Raw genomic sequence first — 20,546 nt, 5'->3', positions numbered from 1 at the left:
CATGTCACGAAAGAAAGGTTTTTGATCGAGAGAAAAAAAAAATCTAAAACATTTTCTGCCATAGTTGGATTCTGTTATTCACTTTTGTTTATTACATTACAAGCTCATTATTTATACATTTTATTTTTGACTGGCTACTATTATATGTTTAAACTGCTTAAACCGCAATGATAACTTTTAAGGTAGCCATCCAATATATACAAGTCAACATTTCTCCAAACTAGCGCCTATTTTTAATAAATTAAGCCTCATTTGCATATTTAGCCATTACTTTTAAGAAGTCTGCAATACAAGCAATACTGTCTTAATGTCTGGATAAACTAGGAAAGTTTGTGGGTGATAGATAGATTTTTTTAACCCTATTTACCAGTATTTTCTTGCCGCGAAACAGGCATAATTATTTTTTTGGATATTTTTTTTTGGCCTTTATGACTTTTTTATCATGGACAGCGAAGATAGACAGGAAGCAGGGGGCAGAGAGAGGAGGAATGACACGCAGCAAGGGGCCGTCCGATGCGGGAATCGAACACGGTCCACCTTACGTGGCCTCACTGTTTCGCGGATTTTTTTGGTGTAATTTTGCATGCTTTTTTTTTTTTTTACAGCATACTGTACACTACAAATGCGCATTGTGTTCAGCATCCTGATTAGCTAAGGGAGTCCCGTACAAATGCGTTCGGCTAGCCAGTACATAAATGTTCAGTCGCTAGTGTGATCTGAAGTGCTGGATGTTTGCAGTCAAATTGATCTTAAAATAAAATTTGTTTAAAAAGTTTGGGCTTGAAAACAGGTTTTGATCTTTGGTTTCATTTACTAATACGGTATTGTACTTATTTTTGTTAAATCTGCAAAGTTTTTACTTTGAGAGTGTTTAAAAAAGAGAGAATGTGAGAAAATGTTAATGCCTGCCTGAGAAAGTGTAAAAGTGTGTGGTTAGGGGTTTTACAGCCTTAAACATGTATAATAATTGTAAAAAATAGAGCTGATTACTTCGCGGATTTTGTTTATTGCGGGTTATTTTTAGAACGTATCCCCCGCGATACACGAGGGACCACTCAGTACACTACTTTCTGTCATTGAAAAAACGGCATGTCTGATATAAGACTGAAAATCTCCCCCTCCATCAATAATATAGGTAAATGATACATTTTCTGAATCCTGAGGGTCATGCATATTTCAGTGTTTGATTTTGTTCTGATGCTCCCTGGTGCCACAGAATTAAAAGACAAAAGATGACATAGGCGGAAATGGCAGGAAAATGTGTGTGATTGAAAGTTTGAAGAGCTCCAGGGTTGGCTGTACTTATCCAAATGTCACAAAAGGATTTAAATGAAAGCTCAGAGTCTCCCCTTTAAATGATGCCAAACATAACCAAATAAAATATTCCAATATGTCCAATATAGACTTTCAGCTATATCAGTGTCTGCTTAATTTATACGCATTATTTTCTCAACCTTAGCTTACATTATGTGTGATAACTCAAAACAGCTACTCTTGTCAGATGGCCATCATACATCATTGAAAAGCTGAGATTCCAGGCTTTCAGAAAAGGTATGGTAGCCTTTGCCACTTTTTCGGTAACGGTTTTCATATTTTGAGGCCCTGGCTCATGGTCAATAAGTCAAATTATTAAATAATGAACATATTGAAAAAGAAAAGCAGTTTTGTGTCAGCTCCATTTGACATTTTGTATTTTTATTTTGCAGTTAAAAAAAATCCAAAATATGCATTAGACACCAGCCCTCACAGGCCAAAAGGCTGTGACTGCAATAATGTGAGAAACTGCCAGCAGACAACAAGAAACTGTGGAACCTGCTAAGTACATAAGTAGCAGGTCAACTGATCAATCATTTAACCTCTACCATCAACTATGGCCTCATAGCCCCATCCTCTAGTAATGTTTCTTATGGCCTCCACAAAAATGAAAAAAACTTATAAATGGAAGTTTAATAATGTAATCCATAAAAGATGAAAATAATGATCAGCAGTTCTAATCAACAGACAATCTGAGTCACAGCATAATTTAAAACGTAATATAAATGTATATGTGAAGCTTTCCTTAGCTTTCAATTTGGGTTTTGGATTGCTACTTAGACAAAACAAATGATTTAAATATGTGAGCTTGGGGTCTTTGAAAATGTTCTGAGCATTTTTCAATATGTTGTGTCATAGCAGACATCAGAAAGGGGAGATTGAACTACTTCAACAAAGTACGTTTCTCTGATTAATGATAAACACATGAAGATGGCTGGTTGTTTTCTACAGAGAAATCCAAAAAAGAATTTCTTTTTAAAGCATGCTAAAATGTTTTTAACATGCATAGAACACATGAAATTAATAGACATCTCTCCAAATGAACTACAAGCAAACATTCAGGTCAGGGCCTATGTTATAAAAAATAGGATTACACTGCTATACAGATGTTCTAAAACATACGATGTGTGTGTGTGTTCCTATTTATTATATGTCTTGAGGGCACTTCCCTTTATTTATGTGTTGCTGATGCTGGCAGGGTAAGGTAAAGTTCAGGTTAATGTATAAATAGGGAAATCCAGAACAAAGCAAGGATCAGAGAGGTGACATTTAGATTGGGGATATGCTGACTACTGATTAAGGGAAAAGAAAGACATTTAGATGCTATATATGCAAATTATCTGATAACAATTTGCAGAGGTTTAAGATAGCCCATTATCGATTGTAGAAGGACCAACTGGTAGAGCTCCACAGGGAGCCTTTTTCTCTGAAACCCCTTTTGTATGTTGCACTGTGAAAAGCTGCTTCTTGTACAAGAACAATAAATTCAACTTAAATGTCGATACTTTGAATCCAGTCCTCCTTATTCAAGGGTTTTCCCTAAAATTCCTGTAACAACCTATACTCTGGTCCCATCTGGTTTCTGTTTCTCTGAATCTTCATTGGATTAGAGAATTGAGGAGGTGGTGGTAGGCAGATTACATCACCTAATATTTTAACAATACTAACATGGCATGACAAGCTGATCGTGTTGGATGAAGTACAGGCAAACCCTGCAGGCCTGGTCTGCTTACATGGCAAAATATCTGTAGACCATCTTAGTCTTGTATGTGAAAATAACAGACATTTGCCCTCTAAGAATGACATGTCCTCAGTGTTCTAGCAGTCCAAACTGGACAACATTGTTGTTATTTTGTGTTTCACTTACAGGTTTATCTTTAGTTTTGTTCATTTTAACTGTTTCTCTATGATGTCCTATGTAAATCAGTCTCAGGCTCTAAACATCACTACTGAACAACAGTATCTGGGATTGCCAGCCACTTGGTTATGGTGTTCCATGTATGCTTTACCTGCCAGCATCTTACACCCTGCTATTATGTGCTGAACTGTCTCATCTTTGGGCAGCCTGCACCTCAGGTCCTGTCTGGTGTGGTAGATCCCCGCCTCAATTGATCTTGTACTGAGTGCCCATTCTTGTGTTGCCATGATTAGTGTTTCTGTGCTGTCTTTCAATCTGGCCTTTTTAAGCCATTGGTGGGATTTTCTTGATGTCAACCACTTCTTCAATTTGTCTGTGGTACATGCCATGCAGCGGCTTCTCCCTTCATGATGGTTCATCATCCTCTTCTGCACCATTGGGTTTCTGTTGCCTGAGGCATTCACTTAGCAGCTTGTCTATGGGGGCCATCTTCCTGATGTACTCCTGGATCTTGTTTGTTTTATCCTGGATGCTGGTTTTGATGCTCACCAGTCCTCGACCTCCCTCGCTTCGCTTGGTGTACGGCCTCAGGGTGCTGGATTTGGGGTGAAACCCTCCGTGCATTGTGAGGAGCTTCGTGTCTTGATATCTGTGGCTTCTATCTCCTCCTCTGGCCAGCTTATTATGTCAGTGGGGTATCTGATGACTGGCAGTGTGTACGTGTTGATGGCACAGACCATTGTTCTCTTCAGGATCTGCCTCACCTTTGTAGGTACTTAGCTGTGGCTGATTTCCTAGCTGCTTCCTCATGGTTCCCATTTGACTGCAGGATCCCAAGGTATTTGTAGCTGTCCTGTATGTCTGCAATGTGACCTCCTGGTATTTCAACCCACTTGGTTCTGATCATCTTCCCTCTCTTTGATACCATCCGACCACACTTCTCTAACTCGAATGTCATTCCGATGTCATTGCTGTAGATCCTGGTGAGGTGGATCAGTGAGTTGATATCTCTCTCATTCTTGGCATGCATCTTGATGTCATCCATGTAGAGGAGGTGGCTGATGGTTGTTCCACTTCGGAACCGGTATTGGTAGCCGCTCTTCCTGATGATCTGACTAAGGGGGTTCAGGCCTATACAGAACAGCAGTGGGGATAGTGCATCACCTTGGTATATTCTGATCTAGTGGTTCTCCACAGTCCCATTGAGTTCTTTGTGAAGGCTTTTAGTATCCTGTTGATATTGTACATCTCCAGGCATTCCAGTATCCATGTGTGCGGCATTGAATCGTAGGCTTTCTTATAGTCAGTCCAGGTGGTGCACAGGTTGGTCCGTCTGGTCTTGCAGTCTTGGGTGACTGCTCTATCTGATGTTTGGCTCCCCTGGTATTGCAGCCAATTCCTTCCTGAACCCACTCATGTATTGGGCCATGTGCCTATTCATCTTAGCTGCTATAATGCCTGACACAAGCTTCCATGTTGTACAGAGGCAGGTGACTGGCCGATAGTTGGATGCGATTGGACCCTTCTGGGGATCTTTCATGATCAGGACTGTCTGTGCTTGAGTCAGCCAGTCTGGGTTCAAACGTGTAATTTGTATAAATATCTCCCAATGCACTGCAGTCAAACAGCCATGGCGGGGACTAATCTGTCTGCATTTGGTTTCTATTTCTCCAAATCTTTAGTCCCTGAAGTACTCCCAGTTTGTGGGAGCAAGAGATTGAACAGATGGTGGTAGAGAGATTACATCATCGAGGAACAATATTTATTCAAACTAGCGTGATGTGACATGCTGATGGTGTCAGGTGAAGTAGGGGTGAGGACAGAGCTCATAAATCACATGTCAGGGAAGGAAAGCAATGCAGACCAGCTCTGCTTACATGGAAACAAGCAGGGAAAATGTATGTGGATGACTTCAGGTTATATTTTTAAATATTCCTGCTGTTCTAGAAATACAAATTGGAAAAATATTGTTTTGCTTTTGTACTTCAATTATATCAACAGTTTCACATTGATATTTGTTCTTAATTTTTTTTCTCTAAGATGCTGTATGCAAATCAGTCTCAGACTCTCAACATCACTATTGGACAGCAGTATCAGGGATTACTGGAGAGAGTGGTGTTTTCCACCCTAATTGGAATGCCATGCTGTCTGTGTCTCTTCATTAACGGGATCATGTTATTTACCCTGAGGAGTAAAGCTGTGTTTCGTGAGACCTCCCGTTACATTCTTCTGTATAACCTCCTTTTTGCAGACACTGTAATGCTGGGACTCAGTGAGTTACTGTACATAATGGCTGTTTGTAGAATATTTCCAACATATCCTGTATGTGCCCTCTCACGTTGGTGGTAATGTGTATGGAGAGATATGTAGCTGTGTGCTACCCACTGAGGCACGCTGCCATCATCACTGTCAGAAACACAGCAGTAGCTATCATTGTGGTTTGGGCTTTTAGTTCACTAAATGTCCTCATTCGAGTTCTTTTGCTGTTAAATTTTCTGTTTGATCAGCCGCAAAGCTTGCAGATGACAGATGTTTGCTCTGGCACAGCAATGGTACTTGGGCCAATGTCTAATATTTATGACAAAGCATATACTGGTTTTGTGTTTCTGTCAGCTGGTGTGGCAGTCACTTGCTCCTATGTTGGTGTGATGGTAGCAGCCAGGTCAGCCTCCACAGACAAAGCTTCGGCTCATAAGGCTCGTAACACAGTGCTGCTGCATCTGATGCAGCTGGGCCTCACTCTTTTGTCGACTATGCATGACCCTATTATTGTATCACTCTCAACAATCCTACAAAGATTACTAATGGTACGCATCCAGAATTTTTCATATGTATTTATTTATATTCTACCAAGATGTCTGAGTTCCCTTATATATGGGCTCAGAGATCAGACCATCAGACCCGTCCTTATGTACCATCTCTGTTGTCAAATGAAATTCATTTGTCTCAGTAAAGACTGAGGTACTACAAATTACAGTGAGTGATTCAAGCATTATGTACAGCAATAAATATTGACTTGGAACAAAATTCATTGTCCTTTTTGCAAAAACTAGTAACAACCCAAAGTGGATTTGCACTTACTAATGGAATTGATGGTCTACATTAGAGCATACTTTGCAGTTTTATATATCCTCTCTTTTTTTTTAATACGCTATGGGCTTCTTGGGTTCTTTGTGTGCAATGATATACTGTGATATAGTAATACTTCGCCTGAACTCTGAATCTGTACATAATATTTATAGTCATGTTTACCTTAACAAGCTTGTTGTTGCTGTTGTTGTTGTTCCTTACATGTGTACACATACCTGGACAATCAAGCTGTTTTGATTCCATAATTATATTGTTAACTTGACTGACTTTAGATTTTGGCTTGCTGGTTAGACAATACCAACCATTTGAATATGTGCACTCAGGTTCTATGTAACTGTTTTGAGCATTTTTCAATATTTTGTGACATCTTATATGTTGTGAGGTAGATCAATTATTTGGCAAGGGAGAGCTGATCATGAACCTTTTACTTGTTGATGTTAATTGCACGTTGGTACTGGGCACCGATTGTAAGAAGAGGTCCATTTACTTTCAACAAAACCAATTTTTTTCATAGGTCACAAAACTCATGTCCCCATATCACATAGTGAGAGAGTCTGGCTGTTCAGGCATTTGGAGAAAAGCTGGAATGGTGTGCTTGGAAAGGTAATTGAAATAAGGATAGTAATTTAAATAAATAAAAAAAATGAAAGAAATTATTATTTAATAACAACAAACAAAGTCTAATGTTATTGCCAAAAAAGATATTATCTTATAATGTGGATACTGGGTTAGGATTTTGTACATTTCTTTTGAGCATTTAAAGAGTGAGTGATAGAAAGGGTCAGCAGAGGTTATTGCTTCTGTTATCTGGAACAGTTCACTAGGGGGCAGCCAAGGAAACAGGTACATCATTGGCATCATATGGATGTCAATCATGACTGTGCTCAAGCAAAACAGCTGCTGCGTGAACACTGTGGCTATGAGAATAAAATCACTACTGCATACATGGAAAAGGATTTTGCTTTGCTTGCTTGTAAATGCATCATAAGAGAAAAAATGTTCCCAAAAGATTTTCATTGATTGTCTGTCACCGCTGCATTTGTGTACAAAATAAAACTCCAAATTCAACAGATAAAAAGCCTCAGACTGCTCTTTAACATTATATTTGATATTTTTGCTGTTGTTTAAGGTTATATTAAGGTACGTTACACAATTGTTTTAATTTAAGTAGCAAAGTTTTCTAATATTCCAAACTTCACAGATATTTCTTTATCAAATCCATCACTGCTTTATTGACATGATTGGCTTGTAGTTTTACGCATTATAACCAATGCAGATTGTGAAAGGTTTCAGGATTCAAAATGTGAGAATAAATGATTTAAAGCACAGTTTCTTTAACGTATTACATTCCAGTAATCTCAGTTTATTTCACTGGGTATTGTGTATTATTTTGATTGTATCATATACTTTGAATTCATTTATTTTACTTTTTTTTCTATATATTTGTGTATCACTAGTACCACCAGAGGTAAACATAACATACTTTGTTACATCATACAACACACTAAGCCTTCCAAACACACTGCTGCAAGCAACATCAGAGAAACTGAATCCAGACAATGTTTTTGTGGATTAATAATTGTGAAGACACTTCATGACATGAACTTCTGAATTCAAATAATTGCTATCAAACTCCTACACTATAGGCTATAGTAGCCTACTCTACAATGAAAGAATAAAACATGACAAAGATATTTTATTCACTTTTTTTTGTCATGTTTATGCAGCGTTTATTAGGCTGTGACGCCTGTCTCCACCACAATAAAAAAAAAGGCCACAGCGTGGCGCAATGGTCTAATTTTGTGTAACCCAGACAATGGCCGTGCTTTTATTTTGACAGTGAAAAGCGGAAGTGTGTGTTTTATTGTTGTGTGTGTTGACTCAGGTCCTGGTCCTGCTCGCTCAGCCTCCAGCTCCGGTTGTCGCCATGGTGCAGATGATGGAGTCGCAGTGCGAGTATTTTATGTATTTTCCGGCGGTGCCCATCACAGATCTGTCGGACCCGGCACGCTACCGCACTCTGCCCCGCAGGAGTCACCTCTACCTGGGCGAGACGGTCCGCTTCCTCCTGGTGTTGCGCTGCAGGGATGGTGGGGCGACGCCAACCGAGAACGGCCCCGGTAAGAAGAGGGGAGCCGGACCTGACTGATATGTTTGTAGTGTCTCTGTGTGTAGATTAAAAGAGGTTGTGGGTTGTTTTAATCAGTGTAGATCTTTTTGTGTGCATTTACCTTATATCCCTTAATATGCAGCATGAATCCTCCCACCAAACATTAATCATTATTATTATGTTTTTCTAAAAGCGCATGGTGAATTTGAGGTAGGACAATGGTTTTTTAACATGGAGGCCATTAAAATCGGTGGAGAATTTGTCATGTGCATTACTTCATCTTTTTGTGTACACTGTAAAAAGGGAAATGGTCAAATTACTGACAGCAGCGGCTGGCAAACAAACTATAAAATTAAATTTCATGATTGAAATAAATATAAAGAAAAGTATAAATTATCAAACTTTTGCAGAGACTGTTATTTTATAGATTTCCTCAACACACACCTTCAGTAAAGTGACATTACTGATAGCTCTACAGAGAAACACTGTTATTTTACAGAGCGTGTTACAATCAGACACCTCTAGAAAAGTGGTGATACTAATACAAGAAAAACATACAGGTACTGTAGAGCCTCTCAAAGACAGCAATGTCCGCTCCATAGTTGAAAACAAAAAAAATGCAGGTGTTGCCATCAAGCCAAACAAGTCTTAATATATCCTTGAAAGACTAATATAGATGCTGATTATTTTCTGTGTGATAATTTTTAAGCAGGGGGTGCTGATGGCACTACACCAGGCTTTGGCACAGAATCCGCCAGCAGCCGGGCGTGGAGGGAGCTGGCCGGCTCTCTGTGTGCCATGGCCAGCGTGAGTCCAGGTGAGAGTAGCCGGCATAGAGGCAACCATCACCAGCATCACCACGACTACCAGAGCAGCGGGGACGAAGCCAACGAGGATGGTGAGGAGGACTACATTGCTGCAGCGGAGGCAGCCATTGCAGCGCTCGGCAGCAGGGTGGACTCCCGGTGTCGGAGCTTCAGGGACTGCAAACCGCTGCTCATTCACAACTCATCTGGGACAGCGGCGAGGGAGTTCCGCAGGGCACCTGTACAGGTACAGTGGTGTTCACACTTTTGTTGAAAGGCAGCTAGATTCTTAAGAAATGTTGTTATTCTTGGTCCTCCTAGTTTAGTCCAGACTGAATTAATATTGGATGGATTGCTATGGAATATTGTTTATACATTTTTGGTCCCCAGAAGATGTATGACTTTGATGACCTCCTGATTTACCCTGTAGCACCACAGGTCAAACTTTTCTTTTATCCAAAGGAAGTTTTTTTTCTCACCACCGTTGCCAAGTGCTTGCTCATGGTGGAACTGTTGGGTCTCTGTAAATAATATTATAGAGAGTACGGTCTAGACCTCCTCTGTATGGAAAGTGTCATGAGATTTTGTTATGATTTGGCACGATATAAATAAAATTCAGTGAAAGTATATGAAATGGATTGGTACAAACAGACATTGATGGTATCCAGATGAAGAATCCTGCTTACATTGATGATCTCCTGACTTTTTCTTTTGGATTGTCATGAAATTTGGTTCAGATACAGTTCACCAGCAGAGTAAAGATTATTTAAAGAACTAATGCAATGAAGTATCTTTAAACTACCTAACAGACTGTTTTCATTTTTTATTTTTGTCTAGACTAGACTACACAAACTGGTGAGCACAATAATTACCTGGATGTTACTGTACTTTCATGTCTATTTCTCCACGTCAGTCTCCTCTGGACGAGCCTGTGGTTTTGACAGATGAAGTGATCTTCCCCCTCACCGTCTCCCTGGACAAACTTCCCGTCAGCACCCTAAAAGTCAAAGTAAGGAGGATTATCTGTAATTTCAGGGTTTTTACTCACACACAACTGGACACAGTTGACCCCGGACTGTTGCTGCTGCTGATGATATAATTGTTTGTGTGTGTTCAGGTGATGGTCACAGTATGGAAGAGGGAGGCGGAAAAAGCAGAGGTACAGGAACTTGGTTACTTGAGCGTCCTACAGCAACGAGAACCAACACACACCTTCAGACACGACCTGAACACCTTCAAGGCTCAGGGTACAAGACACACACATATACTTGGACTTTGAAACTTGTGAGGACTTTCTTGACATAATCCATGTCCCAGCCCCTAACCTTAACTGTAAAACCTTCGTGTTTTAACCCTCAAATGCCTCTGTGAACTTAGGAATACTTTTCTTACTAATAAAAGTTCAGTATTTTAGATTCAGGGGCCTTTATTCACAGAATACAGCAGAAATATAATATAATATTCAACTACTAACTATGTTTTCATTAGTCTATAATCACATGAAAACAATAATAATAATGTTTTTGTTACCTTAGAAGGAGAATTATATGTCTACAGGTCCTCTTCCATGGACAGACAAACTAAACAATGGCTCTAGCTAGCAACTTTTGCCACTTTTCATACATTTTGCAGTCTCTCCTTAGGAAGCATAGTCAGAGATTACACCACTAGAGGCCACTTAGTCCTACAGCTACATGCTATGCAATGCACTGCTGCAGGGGCAGCAGCAAAATCTGTTTTACCCACCTAGAAATCTCAGTGTATGCTATATTTAGATTATTTCCACCACTTTATCTTGTCGTCAGACTCCGTGACAATTATAATAAAAAATCATTCCTAGTTGTAGAATATGGAACAAACATTGAAAGTATTTTTTACCCCCCCTCCATCCACAGTGAGCACCACTCTGACGGTCCTGCCACCTCCTACTGTCCGCTGTAAGCAGATGACTGTGTCTGGGAGGCACCTCGCTGTACTCAAAGGTAGGACATTTTCATTTCTTATACTCTTGTCATGGATGAAGACCAGCACATGAATGGTGGTAACAATCCAAACCCTAACTCTTCATACACAGACTGTTTTGTTGTTACCCCTCTACCATAGTGCTGTCACAGTAGTTTACAAAACCGATGAAGTTGTTCTCAGTGGCAAATGGTGTTAAGCACATTTTCCTTTTTCCTCTGCCAAAATTTAAAGAAGATTATCTATTTCGTCTCTCTTTTCTGACACTAGTGATGACCTACTAGTTTACTTTCTAAAATAACTGTTCAAAATGTATGATAGTTGGGATTTGCTCCAGCCCACTGTGAACCAGAAGGGGATAAGCAGTTACAGAAAATGGATGGATTGATGGAGAAAATGTATTTTGTTTCAGATGTGTGTGGTCCAGTAGCATCTTATTTAGAACCTCAACCAAGTTCTTCTTTCTCCTTCTCCTCTCTCCTCCTGTCAGTGTTCAATGAGTCTTCTCAGGAGGAGGTTAGTATTCGGGATGTTCGGATTTTACCAAACCTCAATGCCTCCTATCTTCCCATGATGCCAGATGGCTCTGTGCTGCTAGTGGACAATGTATGGTACGTCAGACTTGATTTATTATATTGTGATGTATTATTCAGTTGTTGTCCGATTAAAAAACACATGTCCAAAAATATATCTCTTTTCCCAGAAACTACCTTGTAAAATAAACCTAAAACAGTGTAATGAGACACATTTAGCACCAGAATATACTGTTTAATATAAATGGTTCACTGATTTAATGATGTGCAAGTGATTCCAAGCCTCAAGTCTCCTGTTTATGTCGCCCTCATGTGGCTGTCCTACATGTTTCTACATAGCCTTATCAAAGCTATTTCACAACTTTTAGATTGAACTCAGCATTATCGAGGTTAATGACCATCTCACACTGACGTGCATGCATCAGTCTGATCGATTAGTATGGTGACTGAGGTCAGAGGACAAGGTGGTCTCACTTACTAAACACAACAGATAGGTAAATAATGTGAAAGGCTCTCCAGAGTCAGATAACAATGTCAGAGCACCAAGGCTTAACATTTAGGGACAATAGAGGATTTGTGACATTAGTCTGAGGGCATATAGACAAGCCAGAGAGGACAGCTTCTTCAGAACCCAGGCGGTATCATGTCATGACAATCGTATTAATAAATCCTCCATTCCCCGTAGCTTCAATAAACATTTCAGCACAAGGCATCTTGGAGTACATTTTCTCTCCACTGACTAAACTGACCATTGAATGAATGAATGAAATTCATATCAAGATATGATGTTGTCATATCTGGCAAATTTGCACTGTAGACAGAACAATATACAAAAGTCAGAATCATTAAAAGTGGGTTTTCATCACACAACAACAACAATATGTAAAATATATGTCACATTTCACTTTTTTATAAATTGCACTACATCGGGTTATGATGTTACTGTAGGTTGTTGTTTAGTTATGTTCATGTAACATGTCTCTTATCATGTCATTTTGTTGACATTTTATTATGTCATCATGTTTGGTTTCATCATAATACAAGTATGTTATGTTATGCTCTGTTACCTTCTGATATGTTACATTTCAGTACGTTACATTGTGTTTTGTTATGTTCTTATTTGTTACGTTATGTTACCCTTTGTTACATTCTGTTTCATTGTTCTGTTACTTGACTTTATGTTACATTATCTCACGTTAAGCCACCATGATTCTGTTATGTTTTCCTATGTCAGAGACTTTTTCATGTCATGGACCCCCACAGTAGATCCATGATAAAACTAGGATTACAACGGCCACCTCTGTTTCTCTATTGTGCTGCCGACTTCCAAAAAATATGCTAAAAGTTAAAATATTCTAGTCCTCCTATTGCTTTGGACCACATATGACCCGTTGGTCCCAAGACCCAGATATTAAGACCATTTAGCTCTGTTATAGTATATTGTACTCTGGTAAATGTTATCATGTTCTGTTCTTCTAGTTTACCTTCTGTCACGTTACATAATTTTTAACCCATCTGTTGCTACGTTCTGTTACATCACATTTTATTACTTTATGTTCTGTCATGTTCTGTTACCTTTTGTTATGTTACATTTTGTTACCTACTGTCTTGTTGCTTTACATTATGTCGTGTTAAATTACAATACATTCTGTTACGTTCTGTTGTTTTTTTTCCAATACATTATCACCCTCTGTTGTTCAAGTTCTGTTACGTCAGATTATGTCATGTTACGTTCTGTTGTTTTTTTTTTCAATACATTATCACCCTTCTGTTGTTCAAGTTCTGTTACGTCAGATTATGTCATGTTACGTTCTGTCATGTCAGGGGTTCCTAAACTTTTTTCTGCCAATAATTTCTGTTCTGATAAGATTTCATGGTGTCTATTGTGCTTTCAACTTCCAAAAATTGTGCTAAAATTCAAAGTATTCTAGTCCTCCTTTTGCTGGTGATCCACATACAACGGACTCAAGGACCCCAGTTTAAAACCATTTACAACAGAACATGACATAACATAATACAATTTTCTGTTACTTTCCGTTATGTTACATTCACTTGCTACGTTCTGTTACATAATATTTTATTACTTTACATCATGTCATGTGTTCTGTTTCATTATATTCTGTTACCTTACATTATGATGTGGTAAGTAACACTACATTCTCTTGTGTCCTGTTACGTTACATACTCGTTACATTATGTAACATCATGTACTTGTTACACCCTGTGTTATGTTGTCAGTCTTTAAAACCCACTATCCACGCGGGATAAATGGTTTGGTCTGATGATGCTTAAACGACTTCCTCTCCTGCTCTGCAGCCATCAGTCAGGTGAGGTTGGCATGGCATCTTTCTGCAGGGTGGACAGCTTGGCTGGCCGCCTTCCCAGCATGCTTAGCGCTTTGGAGGAACATGACTTCCTGTTCCAGTTGCACCTTAATGACATGCCACAAGATGACTCCAACGAGGTTTGGTCATGTTTGTGTCTGAAATGTTGTTTCTCGAAGGTTTTCTTTGATTCTTTTGTATTTCTGATTTTACATTTGTGTTTTGTTTAAATTCTGACAAATGTTGTGTTTTCTGTTTTCTGTTAACTCATTGTTGAGGCCTATTTTGGTCAGGACACTCTTGATTCTCAGTCAGACTTTCCTGGTTAAACAAAGATTAAATAAATAAAACAAATTCCAGAGAACCGCTGTGCGACTGTGGCAGCATGATAGTATGGACTGATTTCCTATAATAAACAGCATTTATTTTAGGAAACCAGTAATTCAGTCAAGTATTTTATTGCATCTTGCATAAGCTTTTCTAATTTGTTGTTTCCAGGTGACAATGATGTTTCAGTTGTGTCCTGCATGTTGACAATTTGAGTGTAATTTTAGTAGACTGGGATGTTAACACAGAAACTTGTTTTCAATTGTGTTTTGGTGGATATTTGGCTCGAGGTTCAAGTTTAATGACATGACTGAACGGCTTCAGAATATTCTGTATTTCACGAGTAGGACCGTCCTGATCACAGTATGCTGTTATTCAGTATAGTGTTTTTCTTTTTTAGGGGTTGGAGGTCCCTCTGGTCGCTGTGCTGCAGTGGTCAACTCCCAAGATGCCTTTCACTAACTGTATCTACACACATTACAGGTAGGGACCAAACTCTTCATGTGAGACAGCCAGTCCACTTTTAAGTCTGTGGGGACACTCAATGGGCTTTTATTAATTCAAACTGCTGGCTGTTGCTTGTTTTGTCACTGCAGTGGTAAGAATTAGACACGTGGATAACTATATCAATGCAAACATATCCCTTAATATGATCAAAACCAAGAGAAAACTAACTGGAATACTGTGCAGGAGTCTTGTAGGAATAAAAGGTCCAGTGTGTCAGATTTAGGGGGCTCTATTTACAGAATTGCTACAACTCAGCTCATGTAGGGAAAAGGGAGCGACATAAAATCAGATATACTTGGTAAAATAACGTTATTTATAGCTAGGATTTAATATTACAAAAAAAGAGGTGAGGTGGACTACAAGGGAAAAGGGGCGGGTGGATGCTGTTTAAACCCAAGAAATAAATATAACACTTTAAAAATCTTAATTTCCTAAATGACACCAAAAAAAGGAAAGAAAAACCTCACACACTTAATAACCATAAACACAGGAAAGTACCCCTGAACCAAGTGATTTTAAACAGAACTATCTCTGTTTATGTATAACAGTTCCCAGGTAGTTAACATATTACTACATTATATTCATAAGTATGTTTTTATTAGTGTACACTCGCCCGTAAATCATCATGTTTATCTTGTTTACCTTAGAGTCTATCATGGCATTGACAAGCTCAGATTGTTATAATGAGGGTCTGACAACATTATGGCAAGGACACCTACAAAGACTGACGTTTATATAAAAGAGAAGATCCTTTTTGTTTAACCAGAAACAGACTCTATTAACAAAAACAGTCATTTTTAGCAGAACACAGACTCTGCTGCTGTCTTGATCTTCCTGCCACAACAGATCCAGCATCCTGTATGGATGATCATAAACATATACACTTTAGGTGTCAAGGAAGCAAAGAAAATTCGACTTAAATACAAACAAATAGGGAGACAGGAACATGTCAGTTCATAATAAATGACCACATAAACTTAATGGTTGCAAGTTTAAACTGAAGTAGTAGAGAATCCATAGGTAACAGGAATGGGGCAAGAGAGTGGTGCAGGAAAGTACGGTTTCAGTTTGGGGTTCATGTTGCTAGCAAAGACACATCCCCACATTGATGTCTGGCCTGGAGCTAGGCTGGTACAAAGAATGTTGGAGGCAATTGAGGAATGAGGAACACGTGAGCAGGTGGCTGTAGGAGTCAGGTGACTGGGGACATCTAGTGGATGGATGGAGAAGCTCCTAGGAAATGCATGGTACTGGGAAAAAAGAAACAATTCAAGTATGATAGAAACATTAATAGAATCAATTAAAAGAAAGCTGATAGTCATGTAGTTCTGCCACATACCCTGTATAAAAAATATTGTATTATTATTATTATTTTTAAAGATTATTTTTTGGGGCCTTTTATGCCTTTAATGATAGTACAGCTGAAGATAGACAGGAAGCAGGGGGCAGAGAGAGGGGGGGTGGCACGCAGTAAATGGCCGTCCAATGCCGGATTCAAACCGGGGCCAGCTGCAGCGAGGACTGAAGCCTCTACACACGGGGCGGCCGCTTAACCCACTACGCTACCGACCGCCCCTATATTTGATTAATTTTAATGCAGGCGTGTTGTAGGTTAAATGTGGGGCACTAAAATGTGGCGAATTCTGTCTGTTTGAAATGAATCACCCCTCGTCTTTCTCAGGTTGCCCAGTATCCGTCTGGACCGGCCACGGTTCGTCATGACGGCCAGCTGTCCGAGCACTGTCAAGGTAAAGGAACACTTCAAGGTCAAATATGTTCTGCTCAACAACCTGCAGGACTTCCTGGCCGTTCGGCTCGTCTGGACTCCGGAAGGTCAGTGTGTTCGTGATATTGTACTTTTTGTGAGGACCACACAGTTGTAAATCTTTTTGGAGAGTAAAGACATGTTGTTTAGGATTTACTTTGTTTAAGGGTTGAAGTGCAAACACACACCAGCCTCATCCCAAAACAGATGTTGAGGCTGGTTGAGTTAATGTAGATTTGATTAAACTCAAACGATGTAACTGATAAAATAACATGTTTTGTTCTCTGAGCTTTTGAAATGCTTTTGTACTATTAAAAACTAAAGAGAAATACGTGTGCGTGTGTTCAGGTCGTGGTCAAAGCGAAGATACAACGCTGGCTGCTGTGGTCTGTCACACTCCTCTCAGTAACCTCGGGCACTGTCGAAAAGGAAGCACTCTGTCCTTCAGCGTGGCCTTCCAGATCCTCAAACCAGGACTATATGAGGTACGACTGAAGCGGATAGGATTCAGATCAGAGATGGTTTCAGAGACTTTGTTTAGGCAAATATGAAAATAACAAAATAATAAAGTACACTGCAGAAGTAGTGTTATGTGAAATGCTTTAAATAAAACATTTAACAAAATATATAACACAGTGTTTTACCTTTAAGCCTATAGACGACCTTACAGCTTACTCAAAACTGTGGCACCCTTTTTTAAATGATTTTGTGAAATTATGCAACACCAAAACAAATTATTACTTTCTCAAAATGTCAGCTCGAAGTCTTCTCTGTTATATCACTCTTGAATCTCATGTTTTATCTGACTAGATATTTCTTTACCTTACTTCTCCTTCCTCCTCTCATTAACACTCTCTCTGTCTGTACAGCTGAGTCAGCACATGAAGTTGAAGCTTCAGTTCACAGCGTCGGTCTCCAACCCTCCACCTGATGCTCGGCCACTGTCACGTAAGATGAAAACATCTTTTTACCATTTAAATTTGAAAGTAGGTAAACAAGAAGAGGTATTGTTGGGACAACATGACGGGCATCACCTAATGTTTGAGGTCATATAGAAACAGCGTTGTTGATTTTGATTTTTAGCCATGTTAGCAGCAGAGGTCTATGGATGGTCCTCTACTTTGTTACAGACAAACATCTCAACAACTATGTAACTATGTGATGGATTGTATTGAAATGTCGTTTAAACTTAATCCAATCTTCTTGTGAAAACCCAATTTAATCACGATGCAATGGGGAAACTTGACCGACAATTTATTTAAATATTAACAACTTATTACATTATTGATAAGTCATAACACACTTGTATCGGTCCATAACTCAGCTGTTATGGCATTATCCCTGCCACAAACTATCTTAAAACAAACTAATTTAAATAGAACATTAGCAACTAGAAACATAACTATTGCCTCAACATACACATGGACTTAGCTGAACATCAATAAGAACAATAGTTCAGCTCATCCTGTTTTTCCAAACTTTGTTCAAACCTACTGAACTGTCAGTCTTTGTGAACTTCAGTGTAGACCTTCAGTAAGATGACAACAGATGTGACAGTGTAGCTCTGTTAAATGTGTCATGTTCTCCCATCACCACGCAGGTAAAAACAGCCCGTCCAGCCCGGCGGTTCGAGACCTGCTGGACCGGCACCAAGCGAGTCTGGGTCGATCTCAGTCCTTCTCCCACCAGCAGCCATCTCGATCCCACATCATGAGGTAACAGAGAGAAAATCGTTGACTTTAGTTAAATCAAACATAGTTATATTATTCCATTTGTACATTTCATGTTGACATTGATATTATTGCTTTCTACAATATTGTGAAACATCTAAACGTCAGTATATTTAAATCATTTTAGTCTCTCATACTTTCTATATGATGACAGAAAATGAATGAACAACTGATGATGGTTGAAGTAATTTTTCATGACAAAACATTTGATGATTTCAGATGTGCTGCTTTTCCTTTGAATCATTTAAATATGTGTAACAATGTTGAGGTTTGGACTGTTGGGTGGACAAAACAAACGTTGTTACAGTTTCACTTTGGGTTTCTGGATAATAAAGCTTGTGTTTGTATCTGTGTCAGGACGGGCAGTGCCATGGAGCGGCGGGCCATCACTCCTCCTGTTGGCTCTCCGGTTGGTCGCCCGCTTTACCTGCCACCACAGGACAAAACGCTGCTGTCGCTGGACAAGATCGCCAAGAGGGAGTGTAAAGTCCTGGTGGTGGATCCTGTCAGCTAGAAGGAAGGAAGGAGGAGATGAAAGAACACAGGGAGGAGAGGCTTTTATTTTTTAATTTGAAAAACAAATCAACAAACAAAACAAAAACAAAACATAGAAACATAAACTGAAATGTAACAGCGTAAACTCACCGATGAAGGACTGCAGCTTCTCTTTATATTTAAATTTTCTTAACCTGCTGACTCGTGCTTTTGTGGAAAAGACACTTAAACTTGAAACAGGAACACAAAGACAAGAAACTTTCTTCTGGTAAAGAAAGCGACTGGAACACAACATTGTGATGTATTATCATGTTTCTATAATATTTAAAGGGACACTTGAGGTGTGACAGAGACACGCAGAAAGAAGTTGCTGAATTCACCTTTTATTTCAGTGTTATCAGTCTGTCTGTTCATAATCAGTATCAACAGGTTTCAACATTTCATTGACATGTTTAATGTAATCGATGGCATGTGTTAATACAATTGAATGTCTCCTATAACAACTGATCACAGTTTTCTGTTTCTTTCCTCAACATGAACTGTTTACATCAGATGTGTTTTCTGAATACTTCAGAAATGTGTAGTATCTTTAGTTGTGTAACTTTACAACCTGTCTGTTTGTTTGTTTGTCTGTCTTGGTCACATCTCGACAACCACCGAAGGGATTGTGACGAGACGATTCAGACCTTCACGTTCCCCTCAACGTTTTAATTTGCCAAAAACCTGCAAATCGAAATCAACTAACGTTTCCATTGGCCTCAGCTTTACTTTGTGTTTAATGCCAATTAGCCAGTGCTAACATGCCAAACACATGGACTGTATATAAAGATGGACAACGTGTCTCCACTTTCTCCCACCGTACAAAATTAAGCCAAATATTTCGTATACGGCCGCTGCCTTCTTGTTCTGGTAGCGTCATTTGGAGCCAGAAGTGGACAGTAGTGATTGGGGGTGGAGTATCAAGTCCTGACCATGCAAACAACCATCAGTCGTGATGTGAAACCCCCTTTTTATACTATTTTTTTTTTTAAACAACAACTTGAACAAACATAAGTATTATGGGAAACACCTAAAATGACAGAAACCATCTTTTTTGTTTTGTTTGTCCCATCTGCTAACATAATTGGGCGGGGTATATAACCAGCTACCAGGGGGTGGAGCTGTCATGTTTCTCCATCTTTACATACAGTCAACGGTTAAAGTAGGATGGTGATCATTGTATAAACATTACACCCGCTAAACATCAACATGTTAGCCTGCTCACAGAGCTGCTTGCATGACTACAGTTGCTCGTTGCAAAAGTGGCATCATGCTTACTAATAACAGCTTCATACTGTAGGTCTCAATGTGGAGTAATAAGTGCTGTTAAAGTTTGAATGACGTTTGGCTTGGTGACCTGTACTGCGACAGCTAGCTGTTAGCTGTTTGAGATGATGGTAGCCTCACAGATGACAGACACATTCATGGACATGAGTTGACTATTTTTGTCATTTTACTGCAGTTTCAGTACCGCTGCTGTATTATTAATGTTTTCATCTTAGACAGGCGTGCCTTCAGAATGCAAAGTAACAACAAACGCACATACTGCATGTAAATGTATTTAAATCAAACAATAATAAATGTAACGCTCTGTAGTTTGAAGCATGTGATGCTGTGTTATTCTGCAGTTTTTAAAGGATCAAACCTGAGGCCTGTTTCCTGAATGATTGTTCCTGCAGATATATG

The 20,546-nt window shown here is 39.2% G+C and overlaps 1 protein-coding gene and 1 pseudogene across 2 annotated transcripts; both read left to right on the top strand.

Moving 5' to 3' along the window:
- Positions 1-5,024: 5,024 nt before the first annotated feature.
- Positions 5,025-6,132, top strand: LOC113747036 (odorant receptor 131-2-like; annotated as a pseudogene).
- Positions 6,133-8,117: 1,985 nt separating this feature from the next.
- On the top strand, positions 8,118-20,470 carry LOC104926146 (Hypothetical protein). 2 transcript variants are annotated; one of them, XM_019263668.2, is made up of 13 exons: positions 8,118-8,382; positions 9,085-9,425; positions 10,092-10,187; positions 10,296-10,425; positions 11,074-11,160; positions 11,631-11,751; positions 13,990-14,137; positions 14,725-14,807; positions 16,513-16,664; positions 16,945-17,081; positions 17,466-17,544; positions 18,197-18,311; positions 18,684-20,470. In XM_019263668.2, the coding sequence occupies exons 1-13, from the start codon at positions 8,190-8,192 to the stop codon at positions 18,838-18,840; spliced, it is 1,839 nt and encodes a 612-aa protein (XP_019119213.1). In that variant the 5' UTR covers positions 8,118-8,189; the 3' UTR covers positions 18,841-20,470. The 2 variants fall into 2 exon arrangements, with proteins under 2 accessions (XP_019119213.1, XP_019119212.1); XM_019263667.2 differs by having other exon boundaries at positions 9,082-9,425.
- The last annotated feature ends 76 nt before the right edge of the window (positions 20,471-20,546 follow it).

Source organism: Larimichthys crocea, chromosome XII (genome assembly GCF_000972845.2).
Source record: "Larimichthys crocea isolate SSNF chromosome XII, L_crocea_2.0, whole genome shotgun sequence".
NCBI classification, from domain to species: domain Eukaryota; kingdom Metazoa; phylum Chordata; class Actinopteri; family Sciaenidae; genus Larimichthys; species Larimichthys crocea.
The sequence above is the reverse complement of the archived record's forward strand: the minus strand, read 5'-3'. Positions and strand labels throughout refer to the sequence as shown.

Bases quoted from the DNA above. Each gene is read 5' to 3' on its own strand.
- LOC104926146 (XM_019263667.2), top strand. From the start codon at position 8,190: ATGGTGCAGATGATGGAGTCGCAGTGCGAGTATTTTATGTATTTTCCG. The intron at 10,188-10,295 runs GTAAGGAGGATT...GTGTGTGTTCAG, and splicing joins TCAGCACCCTAAAAGTCAAA to GTGATGGTCACAGTATGGAA. The intron at 11,752-13,989 runs GTACGTCAGACT...CCTGCTCTGCAG, and splicing joins CTGCTAGTGGACAATGTATG to CCATCAGTCAGGTGAGGTTG.